The sequence below is a fragment of the Motacilla alba genome, chromosome 4A (assembly GCF_015832195.1).
Source record: "Motacilla alba alba isolate MOTALB_02 chromosome 4A, Motacilla_alba_V1.0_pri, whole genome shotgun sequence".
In the NCBI taxonomy this organism is placed as follows: Eukaryota; Metazoa; Chordata; class Aves; order Passeriformes; family Motacillidae; genus Motacilla; species Motacilla alba.
The window spans coordinates 4,921,142-4,944,708 of record NC_052045.1 but is presented as its reverse complement, the minus strand read 5'-3'; the positions used below and the strand labels follow the sequence as shown (position 1 = coordinate 4,944,708).

Genomic DNA, 23,567 nt, shown 5'->3' with positions numbered 1-23,567 from the left:
AGCGAGGGTTTTTTTCCAATAAATCTGTTTTCCTGCAATATGTGGCCATGTGCCCTCCTTTCAGATTTCTCAGATTTTCCTCTGCACCCCACCCCCCCAAAAAAATCATTGTTTTAAAGTGAAGACTGTTCTCTTTAAAGACTCTCCAGCCCGCTGCTGCCAACTGGCCTCAGAGAGGCTCCTCTTTAGAACAATAGTGATTTTTCTGAGACTGTTCAAAGTGCCTCAGAAATTAGACCTGGATTTCTTCCATTTCTGGCCATCTGGAGGGAGAGAAATGAGCTTCCACGGTGAGTAAGTGCTGAAACAGAAGGACAGTGCCGCAGGTTGGTGGATCTGTGTAGCACCATGTAGGTCTCTGAACATAAAGTGCACAAGCTGAGGTGACTCAGAGACTCCTGAGAGCACCTTCTGATTAAACCCCAAACTGCTGCACAGAGTATTAAATGATGCTCATTAAAAACAGCACTCAGTGCTCCTAAAATAGATCCATCCACCTAAACCCTTCTGTTCCCCTGCAGAAAAATGTTTATTTTCTCTTTACATTTTGCTGCTGTTTGCTTCTAAGCTGCAAACTGAGTGTGAAGGGAAGGAATGTTTCTCTGCAAACCTGAATTTCTGCACCTAATTACAGCAAAGCACAGGCAAAACAAGACTCAGTCCCAAAACTCTGTAGGGCAATGTTTTGGGAACGGCTCATCCCTCCAGGAGATACCCAATGGATCAGCAGATGCTCGTCAGCATCACGGTGTGACTTCACAGGATGCAGGGAATTAAGTGCTCAACTGCTACCAAAACAGGAAGGTCCTGCTCTGCCATCCCTCCTCCTCTCTCAGGATGATGCTCCTCCTCCTGTGACACCTCCAGCCCTGTGATCCTTTTTTCCACCAGCTCATTTAATTCACTACAACAAATTTTGCAACATCTCAGCTCTCTGAATCAGCACATCACAGGATCAAGGAAGTTCTGGCTCCTGCAGGGAGGAAGTGGCAGGGGCACGGAGTGAGGAGGGAAGGAGGGATCACTTCAATAGCAGATGGCTCTCAGATCTCTAGTTCTATCACAAAACTGCTCTCAGGATCATTCTCTCAAGCAGAGAGAGTTTTTCAAAGGGAAAAGGACTGGTGCTCTCTTCATGAAAGGAATGGGGGCTTTTAAATTAGCAAGGACAAGCAGGAATTGTCACTGAAGAATCAGCCTGGCCTCCCGCTACTCCCTAAATGCTGCCCCAAATGCCACCACCCTGTCCTGTGTCTGCACAGGCAGGGAACCAAAGAATGGAAAAAAACAGGCTGAAAAATAGCCCAGCTCAGTGATTTTAGATAGATGTGTGTAAACATATATGGAAGAAATGGCATTTTTCAGACACATCAAACCCCTAATCCCATTCACATAATTTATACAAACACCAACACACTGGGGAAGGAGGCAGGGGAAGTAATAAGATCAGGTGACTGTAGGCAAGAATTGCTTAAAATGGTATTTTCAGCCCAGGAAAATATATCCAACAGGGCCAGCAACAACTGCATTTTAGAAAGAAAAAAGCTGGCAAGCACAGGAGACAAAGCAGGGCAAATGCAAACACACAGATATCCCAACAGGAATGGCAACAAAAGGGGGTTAATCATTAAAACAGAATTCAAGCCCACATAAATTGAGACTCTTACCTTTTGCTGCCCTCAGGAGAGACTGGCGCCCGACACCCAGCAAAGTCTGTACCCCCAGGACACTCTGGGGGATTTCCTTGTCCAAGAGGGGTCCAAGTCTCTCACAGATCCTAAGAAGATAATCTGGAGGGATGTGTGCATTGACAGCCACCTAAACACACAAACAACACAGACATTTGAAAACTGCTTTATTTTTCCTTCTACTGGTAGTACTTTGCTTTGTATTTAAGGGTAAAGTTACTGCAACCAAGCCTAAACCCCCTGAAAATCCCCTCAACATTAATTATACTGCATTTTAAAGCGATGTGGAGTGTTGCAAAAGCCACACCAGAAATTTCAGGTTGTAACAGCTTACTTGTAAATTTAGGATATCCCTTAATAAGAAACAAAAATCCCCAGTGCAGTGCTCTGCTCAAACAACTTTTTTAAGCCTTTTTTAAGTTTCAGTTCATTCTCTTCCCATTTTTTGCTTAACTGAAACACCCTTGCATTGACAACACTTTATGAAGCACATGTGCAAAAGAATAAAAACCTTTAAAATTACCTAAAATCCCTAAATATTACCCTAAAATCAGTACTCAGTCTCCACTTCCTAGCTCCTGGGAGGTATCTTTAAGACCCACATGTGTAGGCTCCAATTTTGTCATGCTGGGAGAACATCCTTTATTTTTCCCTTTGGACAGAGACCGAGTGACAACAGTTTTTCTGACAGTCTGTTCAAACAACAAATAAATTGTGCCTCATTATCCAGAATGTCCTGCACTGCCTGACTCCTATATTTACAAACTGGCAGGAAAATCCGCCCATCAGAGCTCCTGTGACACAGGACACACAGCTCCATCCACCTCTTCTCATCCACCTGCCTACCCAGGTCCCAGGGATGTGGCCAGCTCCTGCCCCAGCACACCAGAGGGAGGGAGTGCCAGGCATCAGGAAGGAGGAGAAGGTCTGTAATTCCCCCAGCCCTGCTGCCAAAACATTGTTCACTCAACTGTGTCATCAAACAGATTATTAGCACACGTCATTGGGAATTTCTTTATTCTAACTGGGCAACAGCAGTGCAGCTACAGGACCCAGCACAGCCAGGCAGGGCTGGAGAATGTCACCACCTGCACCATGAGATGGACCAAGACTGTCCCATAATTCAGATTTTAATAAAAAAGAAGAGGGAAATATATCTAATTAAATATACAAATTACCAGTTAATTATATATGACTAAAAACTCTTCCAATGTGAATGGAACTCTTCTCCAAGAGACAGGTTCCTCCCTCTACTCATCTCTCAGTCATTGCTGATTAAAGAATCATCTCATCAATCACAATTATTCTAAAGATCCAAAATCATCATTTTTTCAGTGCAGGAATGAAAAACCTGATGAGTGCATTACCACGTGCTCATTCCAAGAGTTTTCATCCTGAGAGTGAGCATCAAGGAATGACCCTGTGAATGCTCTCCTGCACTCACAGGTTTCTCCAGTCATTTTAGCTTTTTCCCCTAAAATCAGAGTTCTGAAATTATACTGGCACCTTCCCAGTGGTACAGCCAGTGAAGTTCAGTGTATGAGCATGAATTGTCTCTCACCGTAAATTATGGGATATAACAGAAGTTGAAATGAGAGAAAAGGATTATCCAAACTTTGGTATTTGCCTCTTATTCTGACTCATTCCTAAAACACTGTAAATGTGTTTAGGCTACAAAACATTTATGATGCTGCTGCAGCCTCCCTTCAGTGTGTAAGGTTTCTGAAAGGGAAATTCTAGAGAGAGAATCTGCAGTTAAGTAAAATCTGAATATGAAATTCTTACTTCCATCTCCGATAACCAGCAACAAGCCCCTCAGACACCAACTGCCAACACACAGGGATGTATCAACCTTAAGACTAAAAGACCAAAAAGACCAACCAAGAAGCTCTGAAGTTTTACTACTAGAGCACCAAAAAAACCCCAAACCACAAATGTAAAAAATCCAAACCATTTTCCCAGCGTAGCACAGCAAACACTCCCCTCTTCACCCTGGAGCTGGTTTGGGAGTTTCACCCTATTCTGTGCCTCGGAAGGTGCTGAATTAAGCCTGAATTAAGCCAGCAAATATCCAACTGCAGAGACAGAGCCCAAGGTGTTCCACAAGCACTCCTGACTACCTCCAAAATGGAAAAGGACTTGGTGGCTTAAAGATGAAGGCACAGTTTTATAGGGAATAGCAAAGAGCAAACACTGACACACGCGGGGCCCGACAGCATTCCCTGATCTCACTTCTTTCCCCGCACATTTCCATGTTTCTACAACCCACAACAGCCCCAAATAAGCAGCCCTTAATCTGAATATCAGCACTGCTGTTACTAACAAACAGCTCCATAGGCAGGCAGCAAGAGCAGCATATTCTCCTGGTGACTTTTTTCCATAATAACTTCCAGAAAAAATGCTTAAATCACAGCCCAGAGCTAAACAAGCAATTCTATTTTCAGGTCCCCAGAAGAACTGAATAAAAAATCCTTTTTTTCACCTCTGAGAGAGTTGTAAATGGATTTTAAGTATTCTTCTAGAACATGAAGCTGCAAACATCCAGCTGAAAAAACCAAAACTTCCCTGATCAAATTTTCCTTACAAGAAGGATGGAAAAAGGCAAAGGTACAGCTACACCTCTTAGTGTGTGCTTGTCCAAATTCCACGTGGCAAAATGAAACAGGAGCAAGGATATTATCAGCTCCTCAAATATATTAGAAAATATTTTGAAATATAATTAGAAAATCTTTTCGAAAATAATCAGAAAACTGGAAAAAATTAGAGATGAGTAATACAGGCCCAAACCATGCATGTTAAAATAACGCAGAGCTGAAAACGTGCTAAGCGAGAACAAATGCTGCATCTTGGGATAAATCATAAAGAAAATATGTTTCGTTGCCTTAGGATGTGAAAAATCCTATAAAAGTTAAAATACGAGAGCACAAGAATTCAACAGAACCAGATGAGCTCTCTGACACAGTAACCACACAGGTACAAGGGATCTAAAAAGTGAAAGATTAAGTGAAGCCAATCTATTCTTTTAAAAAAACTCTCCCAGACCTGACTGCAGGAGCCAGGCTGAGATAAGCTTCTCCAGTGATAAGCACAGGCAAAGAACTATTAGTGAAGTCATGTCAGGGCTGGGAGAAATTCAACCCCTAAACCTGTTCATGGTCCTGTGGTTGGAAGCATCACCTCAGAGACCACGAGCAGTCTCCTCCCTGGAGCTGGCACAAGCTGGATCCCTGAAACAAAACCCCCTGGTGTGACTCTGATCCCTGTTTGGACAATGCCCTCAGGCACAGGGTGGGATTCTTGGGGTGTCTGTGCAGGGACAGGAGCTGGATTTGATGATCCTTGTGGGTCCCTTCCAAGTCAGGAGTCTGTGATTCTACAGCTGCTGACAACTCCTCCTCCAAGGAAGGTTTCAATGAACAGAATAAACAACCCAAAAAAGACTCTTTGGGATTACTACTTGAAGTAAGATGTGTGTTTTGACAGAGATGGGAACCAGGGAGCTCTGGGAACCATCTCCTTTGGGAAGCCCAGTGGAACATCTCTTCGAAGCACAGATTGGAGGCAGGAGCTGCAGACTGGAACGAGGCAGCGACGTGGCCCTTTGGAGGCTGCTCTGTCCCCATTCCTGCTGGGCCTCAGCACTGGATTTCTCTCCTCCAGGTAGTCATCCAACACTTCCCTCATTTGCCAAAATAACCATCAATTAAGAATCCACTGACAACTGTATCAAAAAGCAGTGGAGGAGGCCAAGAGGCCGAGGCAGCTGAGCAAGCAGGAAATTACTGAGGACCTCAAACAGGGAATCTCAGCAAAAGGAAGTTCAGACACTGGACCTGCACAAGATGCCAACAATATGCAAATAGACTGGAATTAAAAAAGCCTTTACCCACCGGGGTCTCTGGAGAGAACAGGTTGGAACAACCATGCTACAGATGACATTTTCCCGAGGTGACAAAACCGTAACATCTCTGCTCTGCTAATGCTGGGATTGGCAGGATCTATAAATACCAGCACCTCGGACTCAGGGCTAGTTTTAAATCAATGCAGATGGGCAAGGCAGGAACTCGGAGCCAAATCCCATAAGCTGTTCCATACCAGCACAGCCGCTCATGGATGCAAATTCCCCACTCTCCAACAACTGATTTTCTGTTTTGCCTGGAATTACATGTTTTTCAGCACAAAGACCAAACCAGGCTGAGCCAGAAGAGTCAGCCCATCAGAAAGTTCTTAAAACCAGAGCAGAGCCAGTCACCTTTATCAGGAATAAACAAAGATAATGTGGAACAGCAGGTCACTGGAGACTGTGCTGATAATCGGAGTCATTCAGCTCGACTCATCTGTACAGCAGCTGACTCCACACCGAGCTGCTGTGGCTCATTTAAAACCAGAGCACTAATTGCCTGCAAGCTGGACACACTTCAGACCTTCAAAAGGCTGAGTTGGATAGGGCTTGGAGCAACCTGGTCTTGTGGAAAGTGTCCCTGCCCATTGTAGGAGGTGGAATGGGATGGGCTTGAAGGTCCCTCCCAACCCAAACCAGTCTGGGATTCTGGGATTCTGTGATTCAGGGACCCTCCCCTTTACAAACACATCTCGTGTCTCAAGACTACCAGCAGTCAGTGAGAAAGTAAAACCACTGTGGAGTACACCTGGAGAATTCAGTCTGGAGAAGAGGGAAGCGAGGGGAGAGAGTCACTGGGGGCTGCAGCTCCTCCTGAGGGGCAGCTCCAATCTCCCTCCCTGAGAGAGGGAACAGGAGCCAGGGAATGGCTGGAGTGGGGTCAGGGACATTTAGGTGAGATCAGGGAAAGGTTCTTCCCTCAGAGGGTGTCAGTCACTGCCCAGGCTCCCCTGGGAATGGACACAGCCCCAAGGCTCCCAGAGCTCCGGGAGGGTTTGGATAATGCTCCCAGGGATGCACAGGGTGGGATTGTTGGGGTGTCTGTGCAGGGCCAGGAGATGGATTGATGGTCCTGTATGTCCCTTCCAACTCAGGCTACTCTGTAACTCTGAGATTACCTAGACAGGCAGCCACATGCTGCAGGCAAAAAAGTGTTCCAATGTGAAAATAAAACAGGAAAAACAAAGGGAACACAAATGCACATCAACTTGTATTCTGTGTGGTTTTGCTCCATAGGTACAATTCTTATTAGCGTGTCTTAAATTACTTGTCTGCCCTGTGATACCTGATATTTAAAGGAAAAGATTAAGTTTATTAAAAAAAAAAAAAAGTAACAAAGAAATCTCAGTGAGCTTTCAGATCTTGCCTAAAAACTCAAGTGAAGTGGGAGTAAACATTCCCTAGATAAAAACCACCCAGTGGCCATTGGGCTGTTCCATCTTTATCACTCCCAAAAGCCCAGGAGCAGTAACAGCGTACTCAGTGGTCACAGCACCGGCGTATTTTCTGAAAAACACCACTCAGAACCTGAACAGCCACACTGAGGATGGAAAACAAAGCTGAAACGCCAGAACAAGAAACACTCTGTCTGAATATTGGACACACAAATCAGACTTCTCCGGGTTGTAAACTCTCATGAATTCAATTACCAGCCTGACCAGAGTAGCTGCACCACCCAGCTGAGATTGTAAACGATTTTGGGTTTCTGGCTGTAAAAAGCAGAAATGGGTAGAAAAAAAAACCTTTACCTCCAACTGCTGGCATCTCCAATTTAATTTTGGTTCATTATGTGCCTGAGATAATTAAAAAGAAGGTCGGAGTGCTTTGTGTCCTTCACAACCCTGGCTCTGTTCTGAACATGGCATTCAGAACATCCAGCCAGCCCTGAAGTCGAGGAGCTCAGGTTAATAAACAATCATAAGCAGCCAAAAGTCCAAATTCCAAACACAGCAAACCCTAAGCAATGAGGGAGAAAAGGTCTTTCTTCAATATCCTTAACACTCTGAGGATTCAGACAGAAACTCACCTCATCCCACCTGGCATCAACCTGTCTCACTGTAATGATTCATTTATAATCCTTACTGTAAACCATGAGAAACAGTTAAATAATACTAGATAAAAACTAAAAGCATGTGTTAGTGATGATTAGTTTAAGACATCAGCAAAAAAAATCTTTAATTAGGATATGAGTTTACACAGAAATAAGAAATTTCCCATTAATTCCAAAACTCAAAATGGTTTTTCTCTCATTTCTGAAATGTTAAAGAAAAGTACGTGTTCACACATATACTTTAAGAAAAAAGATTTTAAAGTTTTAAGGCTTTTGTATTGTATCTGTGCCACAGAGAATGAAAGGAAAAAAAATTATATGTTATGCAAAGTGATATGCAAAACCACTCTGTCTGACACCAGACTTCACAGTGGCACTGCTAATATTCCTCCTGGATATTGGGTGCAGTACCACACTAAACCTGAGACAGCCCACAGCTAGATTTCAGATTCTCTAGGAAGACCACAGAGCACCAAAATTTATTGAAGGCAGAATTTACTCTATGTCTGCTCACTCAATTTACAGTCCCAGAATTATCCACAAGAAATGTGAGGAAGCCCAGCTTCCACCTGAAATTCTGCACAGGCTTTAGAAAGGGAAAGGCAGCTGGTCCAAAGGTCTCCTCTGGACACAAGGAGTTCTGTCCACACCTGAGCTCCTACAACGTTGCTAAAGTGGGAAACCAGCTCCCGAGCCAGATGCAGAGGAGTTTGAGCAACAGCCATGGCAAAATCCCACGTCACTATTGCTCCACGGGAGCCGGGAGAGGCCAGGACGTGCTTTCCATTCCTTCCAGGTGAGTGCCAGCGCTGGGCACAGGTACCAAGGCTATAAACGCTATGGGGAAGTTTACAGCCTTCCAACTGCAAAGTGCTACATCAGCGCCACACGTCACTGCCCAGAGCTCCCAGAAATGACACCAAGGCCGTCTGGACCCTTTGGAAAAGGACTGGAACAGCTTCAGTTCTGTCGCTTTGACACAGACACATCTCGAGGTGCGGGGCCAAGGGCCACCCCCCACCCCCGGCCCTGCGGAGGGACTGACCTTCCTCAATGACACACATTCACAGGGTTTAGCACTCGGCAAAAGCAGCCACTCCGTGTATTTCACCGGCATTTACCAGCCACAACACCGCACTTCCTAACCCCTCCTTTCCTGCCTGACAGCAGGCCCAGACGCCGCGGAGAGGGGCGGGTTTCGCGCAGGCCGCCGCAGGCCGGGAATCCCTGACCCAGCCCGGCAGCGCCGGGCCCGGCGGCACGTCCGGCACGTTCCCCCCGCCGGGCCGCGGCAGCGCGGCCGAGCCCGGCCCGGAGCGGGGCAGCCCCGGGGGCGCGGGCGAGGCGGCGGCGATGGCGCGGGGGGACCGGGGGGGGACCCGCGCCCCCCGCCCCGCCGGCTCCGCCGCGGCGCCGCCGCAGCCAATCGGCTGCCGCCTCACATCGCCGCGCACCGCTCTCCGCGTTGTAAGGCGCAGCGCCATTGGCCGCGCCGGGCCCCGGTGCGTGCCCTCGGATAACCCCCGGCCCCACAATAGCGCGGCGCGGCCGCTCCGCCGGTGCCACCGGGCGGCCCGCGGGGGTCTCACCGGCAGCCCCCGGCCCCGCCGCGCCTCCGCTCCCTGCCCGCCCCTCCGCTCCGCACCCCGCGGCCCGCCGCGGCCTCGGCGGGGCGCAGCCCGCAGCCCTGGTGGGGGGGACGCGCACACACACACACGGGGCGAGGGGGGGGACGCGGCGCCCGGTGCGGCGGCGGCGGCGCGGGGGGCGGAGAGAAGTTGTCGGAAAAGTCAAGAGTGAAACTTGTCTCACCAGGTCCTCGAAGCTCCGGCGGTGCTCCTTGCCCTGCCAGTCCAGGCGCCGCGGAATGAGCTGCGGGAGGGACACGGGGACGGGGGCGGCCGTCAGAGCCCGAGCGACCCCTCCCCGGGGAGCTTCCCCCCCGCCCCCGGTGCCCGCCCGCGCCCCCCGGGATGGAGCCCCCCCGGCCGGTGCCCCCGGCCCCTCCGCGGGGCAGCCGCGCTCCCGCCGGGTGTCCCGGGCGGAGATGGGCTGGGTTAGACGGGGCAGGGCAAACGCCGACCCCGGCGTCCCGAGGGCTTCCCCCGTCCCGCCGGGGCAGGCGCCTCACCTGGTGCTCCTCCAGCTCCTCCACCAGTACCTAGGGACAGAAGGACACACAGACACACACAAAGGACGTGAGTCCACGGACCGCAGCGCAGCGGCTCCGCCGCCCCGTCCCGTCCGGTCCCGTCCCGTCCCGTCGCCGCCCGCCCGGCCCGGCCGGAGCGCCGGCTCCGCGCTCACCTGGGCGGATTTCTTGCAGGGTCCGGACTGCAGGAACCGTGCGATCAGGTAGTAGAGCTCTGCGGAGGGGCGGGGGGAGAGCGGGTTAGACACGGTTAGAACGGAGGGGGTGCGGAGCGCAGCCCCCGCCGCCAGCGATACCCACCGGCTTCCAGCTGGGTCGGGGCGGCCGCCGCCGCCATCCTCCTCGGGAGGGGGAGGGGAGGTGGCGGATGGCGCCCCGGGGGGACTCGGCTCCTAGTGCGGGCGCAGCCCCATGGCGGAGCGGCGGTGCCGGTGCGGGGCGCGGGTCCCGGTGCGGGTGCGGGCGCGGGTCCCGCCCGGGCTCATCGCGGCTCCGCGGACCGAGCGCCGCCGGCACCGCCCGCACTGCCGCCGCCCGCCGCCGGGGGGCGCGCGCGGCAGCGCCGGGCGGGCGGGGGAGGGCAGGAAGGGCGGGGCGGTGACGCGCCGCGGGGGGGCGCCCGCCACTTCCGGGCGGCGGCTGAGGGAGGAGGAGGAGGAGGAAGGGGAGGAAGAGGAAGGGCCGGGCCGGGAGGGGAGAGCCGGGATGTGCCCGAGGCGTTTGGCCGCCCTGATGGGGCTGCGCTGAGCCGGGCCGTGCTTCAGAGGGCTCGGTGGCCGTCACGGGGGGCCACTAACGGCTTCTGTCCTCGCGGCTTTGGCCCTCAGCGCTCCCGGTTGTCCCTGCCTCAGCCCTCAGAGCTCCGGCCCTCATGACTCCAGCCCGTCCCAGCCCTCACGGCAGCAGTGTTCTCGGTCTCTGGTCGTGGCCTCCTCCCTGGCAGCGCCTGGGAAATGGAGCCCCATGTGTGCCTCAAATGAAGCAGTTTTTAAGAGAATGAAGGGATTCGGGAATCTTAGGGATCCTGTCAAGGGTAGGGGGATAGCGTGTGTCATGGAGGGGACACAGGAGTGCTCAGTGGGGAGGTGACAGCCCTTCCGGGCTCCCGGTAAACGAGGCCTGGCTGCAGGGAAGTGGGGTGGCTTTAGGAGTTAAAGTGTTTGCTCCCAGTGACCAGAAGTTCCAATGTGATGGATACAGCACCTGTTCTCAAGAGAACAAAGGGGTCAGGGTCAGAATAGATGGTTTTAATGGAAATAAATAATTTTCTATCGGATGCATCCTGTCAGAGCTTCTGAAATTGGTGTCACTTCAGCAATGAGTTGCTAAAACACATCAAGTGATGTGTATTTTATCTCAAGTACCTGACATTTGGTGTTAGAACTCCAGTGTAAAAACCATTGTCATCATGGCATAACAAAGGACAGCCTCTCCTCATGCCTAGAATACCAAGAGCTGAATCACCGTGAGTCGATGCTCTGGTAATATTAAGAACAAATTCACTTTGAGCACATATTTATAGCAGCTGCTCGGGACTGGGTTTGCTGTGGAGTGCTGGCTCAGAGTTTTGTTGCTGTGCAGACAGGATGAAGTCAGCTGCCTTCCTGCTGGCAGCTCCATGGGATGCCTCAGGCACCCAGGGAGAAGGATTTGGGGATTTGGCCTAAGCTGCTCCACATAATTCACCTGTACTCACCTGCCCCTTCATCCACCTGTGGAAGCTGTTTTGTGCCAGGAGCTTGGATTAACTGGATGATGTGTGGACCCTGTTTCGTCTTTATCATCCTCTAAAGTTCTTGAGTTCTCAGTGGCTGTTGATAGGATCCCAGAATGGTTTGTGTTGGAAGAGGCCTTTAAGCTCATCCAGTCCCACCCCTGCCATGGCAGGGACACCTTCCCCTATCCCAGAGCGCTCCAAGCTCTGTCCAGCCTGGCCTTGGACACTTCCAGGGATCCAGGGGCAGCCACAGCTTCCCGGGCAACCTGTGCCAGAGCCTCAGCCCCTTCACAATAAAAATTTCTTCCAAATACCGCACCTAGCCTTGCCCTCTGGCAGTGGGAAGCCATTTCTCCTTGTCCCAAGTCCCTTTCCATTTTTCTTGTAGGCTCCAAACAATTACTCGTGGAATGTTCTCAGGGCAGGTTCATTGCTCAGTAGACAAACACAAGGTGCCGCCTCACCAAGCTGCAAATTCCAGTGGCTTCCCAATAGTAACAGCTCTCCCAGCTTCCCAGCAGGACCCCAGAGCCTCCAGAGCTCAGAGCTTCCCGGGAGAGACAGGGTGACACTGCTGTTCTCAGAATGAACTGCCAGCCAGGAGAAGTGCACGCTGATCCCACTCTCCCTAGAGGTAATGTTTCTCCCACCTGTCTTCAGAGCCCAGAACTGCAAGCTCATCTTTTCATGCAGGATGGGAAGGCAAAGGAGAAAACACAGGTGATGTTTTACAATATGCCCTGAAAGTACAAACTCATCTTCCTGAGCTGAACAGAATTCCATGTCAGGGGAAAAACCGCCCCATAAATACTGGCCAGCACCATGTCCTGGTGCATTTCAGTGCCAACAGCTCCACATCCATGCTTAGGTGAGACCCCACCAGCAGAGCTGCCTCCAGCCCCGGGATCCCCAGCACAGGAAGGACATGGAGTTGTTGGAGCAAATCCAGCGGAGGCACCAGGATGGTCAGAGGGATGGAACAGCTCTGCTGTGAGGGAAGGCTGGGAGAATCGGGGCTGTTCAGCACGGAGGAGAAGCTGCAGGGTGACCTAACTGTGGCCTTCCAGTGCCTGAGGGGAGCCCACAGGGAAGATGGAGAGAGACCACACGGGCCTGGAGTGCCAGGACAAGGGGGAATGGCTTCCCACTGCCAGAGGGCAGGGTTAGGTGGATACTGGGAAGGAATTCTGCCCTGTGATGGTGGAGAGGCCCTGGCACAGGGTGCCCAGAGAAGCTGTGGCTGCCCCAGGATCCCTGGCAGTGTCCAAGGCCAGGCTGGATGGGGCTTGGAGCAGCCTGGGATAGTGGAAGGTGTCCCTGCCCATGGCAGCGGATGGGGCTGGATAGGCTTTAAGGCCCCTTCCAACACAAACCATTCTGGGATTCCATGATTTTGTGTTTGTTTAGGAATGTGACATTTCCTTGGCACCTTTTGGTGCCTTACTGAATCTCTCCACTCATGATTTGCTTTTGTTTGAGCTTGGGGGTGGCACAGGTGAAGCTGCAGCACCACCAGGTATGGTTGTTCTCTTTGGGCCTGTCTAGAGCCCATGGGGATTTCTGCAGTAACTAAATGGGGCTTTCAAAAGCCTGGGATAGAAAATGCTCCCAAAGTAAGCTTATCCATGGCTTTCTTGTGTCCTTCCTGCAGCATTCCAGCTGGGAGCCTGGCTGCTCCTTGCTTGGTGCTCAATCCACACCCTTGGGTCAGTGCTTGGCCGTGCTTGGTGTTGTTCCACATCGTGGCTGAGATGGATTCTTGCATCAGCAGGAGGGGAGAGTGTTGGGAATGCCCCAGGTGTGTCCTGTGTGGGCTGCAGGGCTCAGCTGTGCAGGTACCTGCACCAGGAGCAGGTACAACCAGCATTCCTCGTTCCCAAACAGTTCACAGGGAACATCCCTCAGCCTGGCTGTGGCTGGACTGTGCTGCTGTGCAGTCACTCCTGAGCCTCTTCTCGACATTCCTGACTCCCTGGCACCTCAGCTTCCTCTCCTTAACACCCTCCCAGTTGCTTCATTACTCCTCAAGCCTGCTACAAGGGCTGTTATGGATACCTCTTCCCACCTCTCCCGGGTTTTCCCCTCCCGGAGTCATGTCTGGTGAGTAATGCCCATCCTCTCTTTCCCCAGGAGCTCCATTTCCACACCACACGTGGGTTCTGCAGCTCCATGACTCATCTTTTTCCAGATCCTCTGCATCCAAGCGGTAGCATGCTGGGGGTGATAGTAAATCTCGGAGTGAAAGCAGGATTTTATGGATGTGCTGATTCATCTTTCCTCAGAGCAGAGCTCTGTTATGTAAATGCCAGCAGCAGCTGGTGGCAGGAGGAGGGAGAACAGACTAATGAGCCACGGAAGGATTCAGCAGCAGACATGCTTTAAGGAAGAAGCTGGATTGTAGCTGTTTCTTTCCATACTGCTCTTTAAAGAAAAAAAAATGAAAGTTTTTGAGGGATTTTAGGAGTAGGAACTGATGACATCCAAATACCCATCGCTTCTCCCCGCTTGGTGTTCTAGGGAGTTTTACTCTCAGTTGTAGTTAAAAGTAAAACTCAACCCCCTATTTAATTTGACTACAAAATTAAATGAACTTTCCCACAATCAGCTTGTAAAACCAGGTAAAGGTGTTTCTCTCATATTTTATTTATGATTATTCTGCCCTCATGAGTCAAATCCTGCTTTAGCCATGTGTGAAAACAGAATTGTGGTTTAGCAGAACCAGAAATGGACAGTTAAAATAAAAAAGAAAGTTTATAATGGAATTGTGCAGGTGTGGTGGGTTTACCTGCATTGCACCTTTCCAGTAAATGTAGATGGGGATGCCCATGCCTGAATCCAGCTGGATTTAAACACTGGAACAAATTAGGCATTTTCAGCTTTTTAAAAAAAATATTTTCTGTGTACATTTCATAAAATACCCCCGAGCTGGAAGCCAGCCACAAGGATATCTATGAGCATTCTACTCATCTTGGGCCTTTCATATGGAGCTAAATGACAAATAAGGATGGCAGTTAAATTAAATCCAAGTTTTTGTTTAGCCGATTCAAAAATAAGAGCTGTTCAGAAGGAATTCAGGAGTTGGTGCCTTGTGCTACACAGTTGTGAGTAAAGGAATATTGAAAAGTCCAAGCTTATTTTAAGATCTTTACATACAACCTCAAATTTTGATATCATAGTTTATTTTAAAAAATAAATGAGATGCAAAATAATGGAGTTGCTGGAGTGCAGGGCTTGTGTGTGCAAACCAACATCCTGTTTTTGCAGGACAAATCTCCAAGTTCCCACTCCTTCCTGTGGGTCTCTTCCTCGACAAGAGCTGTTAAATAATATCTAAATAGCTGTTAGATATTACACAAGATCTGCTCTAGGATTTTTGCTATTTTTAATAATTTATTATTTAATTTCTCTGCTGCATCATTCCAGTCGTTCCTCTAGATGGTGCCAGACATCCAAGAGTTGGGTGCAACATTATCCCATAGGAAGGAAGGCGATGGAGGAAGAGCCAGGACGCCGCTCGCCTTTGTTTCTAAATTCTATCTTGCAGCAGTTCATCTTGTTGAAAAATTACTTGTTCTGGTGATGTAAATATGATGATTTTTTCCGTTTGAGAGTCCTAAAATCCATTCGGCCTAAATTCCACCTGCCTGGAGCAGTGTCATCCCTTGCTCCGTGGACTGATCCATATCTCATATTCCTTATGGCAGCCATTAGCTGCTGTGAGCTGTGATCAGTGTGTGCAGCCCTGCTGCGACTGGGGGAACTTAATCTGCCTGGTTTGCAGAGCAGTGAGATTTCTGACTATTATATAAACATTTCTCCTTATCTCTATCTCACACAGAAATGCCAAATCCAGCGGTGGATGGAACAGCCAGGAAAAGGGGTGGCTCTGTGTCCCTGTGTGCTCTGGGCTCTGCCCGCAGAAGGACCAGGGGAATGATATCAGTGTCATGTCCGTCCTCAGCATCTCTGAATTCCAACTTTGTGCCTCAAAGTGCCTGGAACCCCCAAGTTTAATAGCAAAATTAATGCTGGGTGTAAGTGACCAGGTGGGTTTTGTTATTGCTGGTGTCACTACTGCACTCTGCACAGTCTCTGAGGGCCTGATTCTGACCTGTGTCCCCTGGCTGGGATCCAGCTCCCTGTTCCCAGCCTTTTCCAGCTTCCCCTGACATGCCTTGGCTGCTGCCAGTCCCGGGGTCCCCTGCACAAGGATCTCACCCCAAAAATACCACTGATATCACTACTGGGCTAATTCAGCAACTTCAAGTCATGCTAAATATTTGTCAATAATTCTTTGATGTTTTGTTTGTGATCTTTTAGGTTTTTAGGGCCAAATCCTGCATTTTTGGCTTCTCCTGGAAGCCTGGGCATAAAGCATCTGACTGCAGCTGGGAATTTATCACCTCTCTCCCTGGTCATGCAAATTTTAATAAAATTACATCCCTCTGTATCCCATACCCTTTTCCATAAAGTTTTGAGGATTTTTATATTTTAATTATATTTTTCATTCTACAAAAATATTAAAAATTTTGGGAAAGAGTGCAATAGGATTTTTTACAGCACTGCTTTTATTGAAATAAAAGGTTATAAAACATTTTTATTATTTTTTTAAATTTATTTATATCCCTAACAGGCAGACATTGTAAATAAGCTCATTAATACTCTTTAAATACAGTCTTGTACAATTCATTCTCAATTACTGCATGAGGTGATGGATTAGAAAACTGTCCTGTGTAAATTTGCTCACAGAAGTGTGAGTTTAGAATGAACTTTCTAAGTCACTGGTCATGGAATCCGAGGATGGGATTTTGGAACATATCTCAAAGCACTGTCCCGTGCAGGAATTCTCTTCCCATTATTTTTATTTATTGATTAAAAAGCCTCTTCTTGTGATCTTCAATTTGGGATGATGGCTCCCTCTTATCCCTCATAAGGAAAAGCTTTAACATGGAAGCTTCCATAAATTCCTCTGCAGTAAAGTGACCCCATTTCATTTAATTCTTGCACTTCCATCATTTAATGGACATTCACATTCTCCTGTAGCCATCCTGCAGCTGTGTATCTCTGGGAAAAGTCTTTCCCCTGATGTCCTCAGGAGTTCAGATTTCAGAATCTCTTTTTATTTTTGACCTTAAATTATCAGGGTTTGACACATAACCTGCTAGAATGTGTTTTTTGTGTCATCTCAATTTGGAGACGCCTTACATTCTTGGAAGGTCTTTTAAAGTGGTTTTTTTTTTAATCAAAGGAATAATTCAATTTAATTTCCAGTGAGGTGGCTTTCAACACCTGCAAGTTCTTGCCCTGCTGGCTGTTCCCTTTCATTTCTCTTACACCAATAAAAGTCTGTTTAGAGTTTGTGAAGTCCCCAAGTTCTGTGGGGTTGAGTTTCTGCTGGAAAACCTCCATAGGTGGAAGGTGAAGCTGTGAAGGCACATGCTATCCATCAGGACAGAACTGTGCCATCAGTCCTTATTTCCCTGAGCTTTTCTTTGTTATCCCTGGATTATAATGGCATAAATGTGGAATATGGCTGTAGAGGTGGAAAAAAACTTCTCCTGATTGTTCTCCACATTGTCCTTGAAGTCTAAAGGATCTTCCATTTCCTGTTGAGGATCCTCTTCTCTCCATGTGTTTCCTGATGTCTCTGGACACCATTCTCCCTCCGGCTCTGTGCAGTCAGTGGATCTCAGTCTCTTCATTTTGTTTCCTCTCTTTGCTCCTTCCTCCTGATTGCTGACTGAGGTTGTTACAGGTAACACCTTTCAGACCTTGTCTTTATTCCAAACCCACCTTCCCTCTTGACTTTGCTGCTGGCGATGGACTCTGCTAGCCCCTCATGCCCTTATATTTGGGGGTTTTGTCCTTGCTGACTCCAGGATGCCTCTGGAATGGCCGAGAAACATTCCCAAGGGAGACACAGTGCATCCTGAAATGGGACATGGAAAAATCCCATTGAGAGTGATGCTGTCCTCTTGGTGCAGATATTGGAGAAATCCTGGGAGCTGAGAACTGAGGGAGGGATTTAGCGAGACCAGAGGCTCATGAGATGCGTCAGGACTCTTGAAAGCATTGTCTTTCTTGAACATGTGGAAAACAAACCAGGCTGCAACACTCCATCCCTGTCAGGAGAAGAAAGCAGCAGGACGAAATTTGTTGTTGGAATTTCCCTCCAGCAGCACTTCCATCCCTCCCACCCAAGGGCAGTTGGGGTGAGCCATGGCCATGCTTGGGGGGACTCATCCCAGGGGACTCAGAGCTGGGCACTCTGCTTTGTTCCCTGCTGCCCCACCCACCCCCTCAGCTAAAAATGACATTTTTCACCAACTGCTGAAGTCTCCTGCTCCTGCTTTAATGCTAATTTTGGGAGTTTTCAACTGGACTCTGAGCTACCTCATTCAGGAATCCACGTGGCAGCCCCGAGGTCCAGCCCCATCTGGGTGACAGAGTTTGTTTCCTTTGGCAATATGGATTTAACAACCAGGCTTCCAGCCCTGGGAATCATTTCCCTCAAATAGCTGCAAAATAAATGATGGGACATTTTCCAGTGCAGTACTGCAACCACCCAAAGCACCACTGTAGAATTCACAGAGGCCGGGCAGAGTGAGTGCATTAAGCAAGGCTTAGGGGGATTATGGAATTAAATTGGGAGCCCCTTCCACCCTTCCCCCAGTCAAAGATATTCGGAAATAAATATTAAAAAAGGGTGTTAAAACAATGGCTTTGGCTAAAACCTCTGCAAGCAAAGAGCCTTGTTGTGGAGGCTGTTGCTGAGCTGTGGTGTTCAGGCTCTGTTCCAGAGGGTTTCCATCAGGGAGCTGGGGTGATCTCAGGAACACCCAATGGCCGTGGCTGGAATGGCTCTGCTTCCCAAATTCCCTCAGCAGAGAAGTGCACCGGTCCCTCGTGCAGCACAGGAGCTTGCCTCCTCTCCTCTGGCCCCTGCTGCTGCCTTTGGCATTCCTTGTGCTCTGCCTGCAATTCCCAGCTCTGTCCTTTTCCCGGCGTCAGGAGCATCCTGCTCCTTTCAGGGAGAGTTTGTGCAATGAAAGCTTTGCTTTAATCTGGGCTGGATTTAGCCAGATGCTGCAATCCTGGGAAGGCTTACACAGGGCTCAGGTCTGCCATGGGAATGTAGCCTTGATTTGATAATCTGGGAATGGTTTATTTAAAATTAAAAACATAGAAAACCTTTGAAACAGTTTTTTTTTTTGAGCTCCTTTTGGCCTTGCAGTAGAACAGGCACCCTGGCTCTCAGTCACATATAGGGCCTGGCACCCATGAAATAGGTTTTAGGCTAATGAGGCACACTCTGCCTGCTTTAATTAAATTAATTAGAGCCAAAAAAAGGGCATTTCCCATTAAAAGTCTTTAGCATCATAATAACACAAGGAATTTAAATATTTAATATAAAAATACATAAAATTAAATATTAATTTCCAATACACTTACAGAGCCCTTTTGACCCAAATAACCCCACAAATATTCCCTTACCAGAGAATCCCATTTCTTTACATCTTTATTAACATAATTACAGACCATTGTATTTAAAATCTTTATTTTAGTGCAGTTCTCTTGGTAATAAAATAAATCCGTGAGACACCTGTGCAGCAAGAAATAGGATTTACAGAGATTGGAAGCTTTTGGGGGCAAACACGGTTTATTCTCGCCCGTGTCAAGGCTGGGGTAGATGAACACAGTGACACCAGAGGCAGCTGAGTGTAGTAATTAGTGCTAATTAATAAAGCTACCGGGTTCTTTGACCTTCTCTCAGCTCACTGCACGGGTGGAGGAGGAAGGATAAGGAATGAGCAGAGGAAAATCCTTTTGGTCAGAGTTTTTCCGTGCCTGGCTCTCCTCTCTGACTCCCCCAGGTCCTGTGTCCCCCTGTGCCTTAGCAGGGAGTGGTGACAGCTCATGCTGCAGGCTGGAATTCCAGGGAATCCTGCAGCCCCGTGGGAAGCTGCTGGCCAGGAAGGGGCTGGGGATGCTGACTGCTTGTGACAAGTCTTGCCTGGGAGAAAACCAGCACGGCAGCGGCTGGAAACCTGAATGATGTCACTATGGCAACAAAATAACTCACCTTAAAATAAAATGTGCATTGGAAGCAACCTCGTGTGCTCAGGGAATAGAGGGAGGAAGCTCCTATTTTTTATGTGTATATATTTTTATGTTTATGTATTTTTTTATATTTTTTTCAGCTTCCTGAATTCTTGCCCTGTTACCAGATGCTGATGCAGATGTAAGAAATATTTTAATTTCTCTCAGCAATGAAATGAAACAGAACATGACCAGACCTCCAGAAGAAGGAAAAAGGTGTTTGCTGGAGGGCAGGAAAACCCTGGAGCTGCTGATAACTACAAGTCATTCTGATGTATGTGAGATCCAGACTATCAATACCTGCAGCTCACAGCAGTGATTTGGGACTAATTATTGCTAATAGTTTTCATGGACGTAGTCCATCCCTTTCCAACAATCCCAAACTCCATTTCCATATTTCTGTTCCATCCCGTTCGTTCCAGACAGGTCTGTCTTCCTCTTGTTTCTGCACTAAATAACAGCAACAGGTAGAAATGTAGAGATTTCTCTGGAAATTCCAAACTCTTCCTGGCTCTTTTTATCCCATGAGCATCCCAGCCAGGTTGGAGCTGTGGTGATTCAGCCACAGCACTGCTGGTGAGATGTTCCCAAGTTTTCTCATAATCCTGGATGCTTTTTAGACTGGTGTGGGTGACTTTGACCACCTCTGTGTGAGGGAAGCTGGGATGGGAAGTGCAGTAGTGGGGGTGAGGCCACGAGCTGTGCCAAGCTGCAGTAGGGATCCAGCCCTGGCAGCAAAGAGGAGTCGTCCTGTCAGGATTTTCTCCTGCTCGCCAAAGGCCAAGAGCATTTATGGGATGAAACATAAGGCCATGGAAAGCCCAGCACCCCTGATCTGGTCCTGCAGCAACCCTTGACTAATCCAGGGTAAAAATAGAAACACAAATTGTCTGGTGTTTCACTGGGCAGCAGAAATCCGGCAACGCTTGAGTTCGAATCATCCAGATGATGCTCTGCAAGAGGGGGATGTTGCTCTGCAAATCCCAGGGACTGGGATCATGGTCCAGGTGGAGAGATGCTCCCCGTGCTCCAGCGGGCAGGGCAGGGCTGGAGCCGGAGCTGTTTGAAGCGGAGCAGAGGCAGCCTGCCTTGGCACTGTGCTCGCCCAGCATGTGTGTGCTGGGGACACAGCATCTGCCTGGGAGTGGGCAAAGAAGTGCCAAAGGCTCCACAGCCACGGGTTTTCCCATGGTTTCTGCAAAGTTCAGCCCATTTGTAAAAGCCGTGGAAAGCCCAGCACATCCCAGAAGGAATCATCAGCAACTGCAGCTGCATGAGCAGCTCTGGACTTCCAGTTCTTGCAGTGCAAAAATAAATACATTTACAGAATAACTGTATTTTATATAATATAATATAATACTTACATAATGTGTAATTCTATATTATTATTATTTTATATAATATCATAATTTTCCTCTCTATATCCCATTTTCTGAGAGCTTTGCACCCAGTTTAATGGCAGTGAAAATAATTTACATCCAACTGCTTCTTTTATAGGAAAACAGAAAAAGTGGGTTAAAAGGAATCATGAAAAAATACTCCAAAACAACTGTGGAGGAGGGAAGAGGAGTTTCTGCTCTGACCCTGGGTGAGTTCAAGGTGGTACTTTGGATACTTGGATGCCAAACAATGTTAATAATTGAGACTGTCACATTTTGACGTCATCAGCACAGCATCCAGACGCTGCCTCTCTCCTTCCCATCGGTATTTCCTTGCAATCCCACGTTCTCTGCAGCCTCTGGTCATTGGGAGAGCAGGGAATATCCCTGCTCCCCGGCAGCGCGGGAGGGATGAGCCGAGATTGAAATCGTTTCCTACCGTTGATGTCAGGACGACTCCAACACCGCCTCCGGCTCCATCCACATCACTCCTGCACCCCATCTATGCAAGGAAAAGTAATCACTTGTCTTACCTCCGGGTCTAATTAGTCCCTGCTCCGGGGCTAATTAGGAGCGCGGTCCGCGCGGGGGTCGGGGCCGGAGCCCTCCCTCCCTCTCCCGCTCCCGCTCCTGCCGCCGCTCCCGCTCCCATTCCCGCTCCGTGCCATCTGCCATTGCCGTGACACTGCCTTTGCTTTTCACGGCTGGCTGGGCGCGCTGGATGCGCGGGGTAATGGGGCTATTTTTCCCCCCTTGGTCTTTGGAAAGGAAATAATAATAATAATAATAATAATAATAATAATAATAATAATAATAATAATAATAATAAAACAGGGATGGCTGGAACTGCTGCACACTGCCCTTTTCCTTCCCACTTTTGAAGCTTTTTAGCATTCAGTTTTCCAGTAATTGGGAGGAAAATTGCCCTGAAAGAAAGAAAGAAAGAAAGATCGGTGTTATTTTTTAAACACCCCCCCCACCCACCCCCCGCGCCACACAGGCAGCTGCAGAGAATTTCTCTTCCAAAGGGATGATGTAATGGGCTTTGTCAGCCAATGCTGGAATGAATAAAACCCGAGACCCGAAATCCATCCAGGCTTTTGATGAAACTCCTGAGGTTCCTGGAGCAAGTGGTCGCCAAAATAGGCTGAAACTGCTGGTTTTGTCATGCAGCTCTTGAGAGAAGTGAGATGGAGACTCAAGGGTTCCAACCAGACAATAACCAAAACCACCAGGTTTTGTCCCTGCTGAGGTAAAGGGGACCTTGTGGGGCATCTGGGGACACTCAGTGAAGGGGTGCACAGCCCTTGGTGTTGGGACATCAACCCAAGCTTCAGCACAGAGGCACTCCTGATCTGAACATGGCACCTGCAACCACATTTTACAGAGAGATATATGTGTGTGTTTAATATTATGTATATTATATATAATTTGATATTATTGCCCAGAGAAACTGTGGCTGCCCCATCCCTGGGAGTGTCCACGGCCGGGTTGGATGGGGCTTGGAGCAACCCTGGGGCTAGTGGAAGGTGTCCCTGCTCATGGCAGGGGTGGGACTTGATGGGTTTATGGTCCCTTCCTACCCAAAGCAGTTGGGGATTCTGTGATATGTATAAAACATAAATATATAAACTATACACAAGTATCACCAATTCCTGCTGCAGCACTGTTGTTCTCCCAAGGATGCCGTGGTCTGCTGAGGCCAGGAGATCTCTCCTCTCACTCTGTGACTGATCCCAAGTCTCTGTCTAGCTTTCTTTGGGGCCCCTTTAGGCACAGGAAGAGGCTCTAAGGTCTCCCAGAACTTTCTCCAGAACTCCCCCAGCTCTCCCAGCCTGTCCTCATAGGATGCACTGCACTGTTCCTGTCACCCCAAATTTCGCCAGCAAAGAGGCTGCGGGGCAGGCAGGGAGAGCTCCTGGCATTCCAGAAGGTTCCAGCTCTTGCAGGGACATCACACTTCAGGTGATGGAGCAGAATCATGGATACATTTTGCCTTGGCTGCTCTCTGGTCCCTGCTCGTGCATCATTGCTGGGCATCCCTGCAGCAGGAGCTGGGATGGAGCTGCTGCCACCATCCCCCAGCCCTGTGGAGCCACCAGCACGGTGCCGCATCCTCTGATGCCCTGAGAGCTGTGGTACCTGCTCCCGGTCCCCGTGCCTTCACCCCAGCAGCTGGATAACCCCAAATTCCCAGGGATGACCTTGCTGTGTGTGCAGAGCTGCCGTGCAGGAGCTCCCAGCCAGGACCACCACCCAGAGGCTACAGCACCAAGTGAAGCCAAGATTTATAGCCAAGATGGGCCTCAGAGGGGGCTGGAAATAATTCCCAAGCCCAAATGGAGCAGCACTGGGAGCCGGGAATCTGGACCCCTTCTCCAGCCCAGCGGTGGCCATCACCTCACCAGCAGCACCCAACAAGCCTGGGGCCTAGGGTGGCATTTGGGGAAGGAGTTTTGCCAAGAACAGGAGGATGTGGTGCTCTTTTCTTCCTGGGAAAAATTCAGCTCCAATGGAGAATATTTCCGGGAACACACCTGCTCGGGGGGATGTGCACAGCCCAGGTCAGTGGCACAGGGC

General features: G+C 49.1%; 1 protein-coding gene and 1 long non-coding RNA gene across 4 annotated transcripts in view; one reads left to right on the top strand and one right to left on the bottom strand.

Annotated features, from left to right (window-relative positions):
• Window positions 1-10,321, bottom strand: part of BRWD3 (bromodomain and WD repeat domain containing 3) — a 45,766-nt gene extending 35,445 nt beyond the window's left edge. The window contains exons 1-5 of one of the 2 annotated variants that reach the window (XM_038164613.1): window positions 10,092-10,321; window positions 9,947-10,005; window positions 9,771-9,800; window positions 9,452-9,511; window positions 1,668-1,818 (exon numbers count right to left, since the gene is read on the bottom strand). In XM_038164613.1, coding sequence (XP_038020541.1) covers window positions 1,668-1,818; window positions 9,452-9,511; window positions 9,771-9,800; window positions 9,947-10,005; window positions 10,092-10,128 — 337 coding nt within the window. In that variant the 5' untranslated portion in view covers window positions 10,129-10,321. Of the gene's footprint in view, window positions 1-1,667; window positions 1,819-8,684; window positions 9,192-9,451; window positions 9,512-9,770; window positions 9,801-9,946; window positions 10,006-10,091 lie in introns of those variants that run through there. The other variant, XM_038164614.1, reaches the window with a different exon arrangement.
• Window positions 9,682-23,567, top strand: part of LOC119712859 — a 21,702-nt gene continuing 7,816 nt past the window's right edge. The window contains exons 1-3 of one of the 2 annotated variants that reach the window (XR_005259891.1): window positions 9,682-9,994; window positions 19,710-19,882; window positions 21,106-21,196. This is a non-coding gene — a long non-coding RNA (uncharacterized LOC119712859). Of the gene's footprint in view, window positions 9,995-19,709; window positions 19,883-21,105; window positions 21,434-23,567 lie in introns of those variants that run through there. The other variant, XR_005259890.1, reaches the window with a different exon arrangement.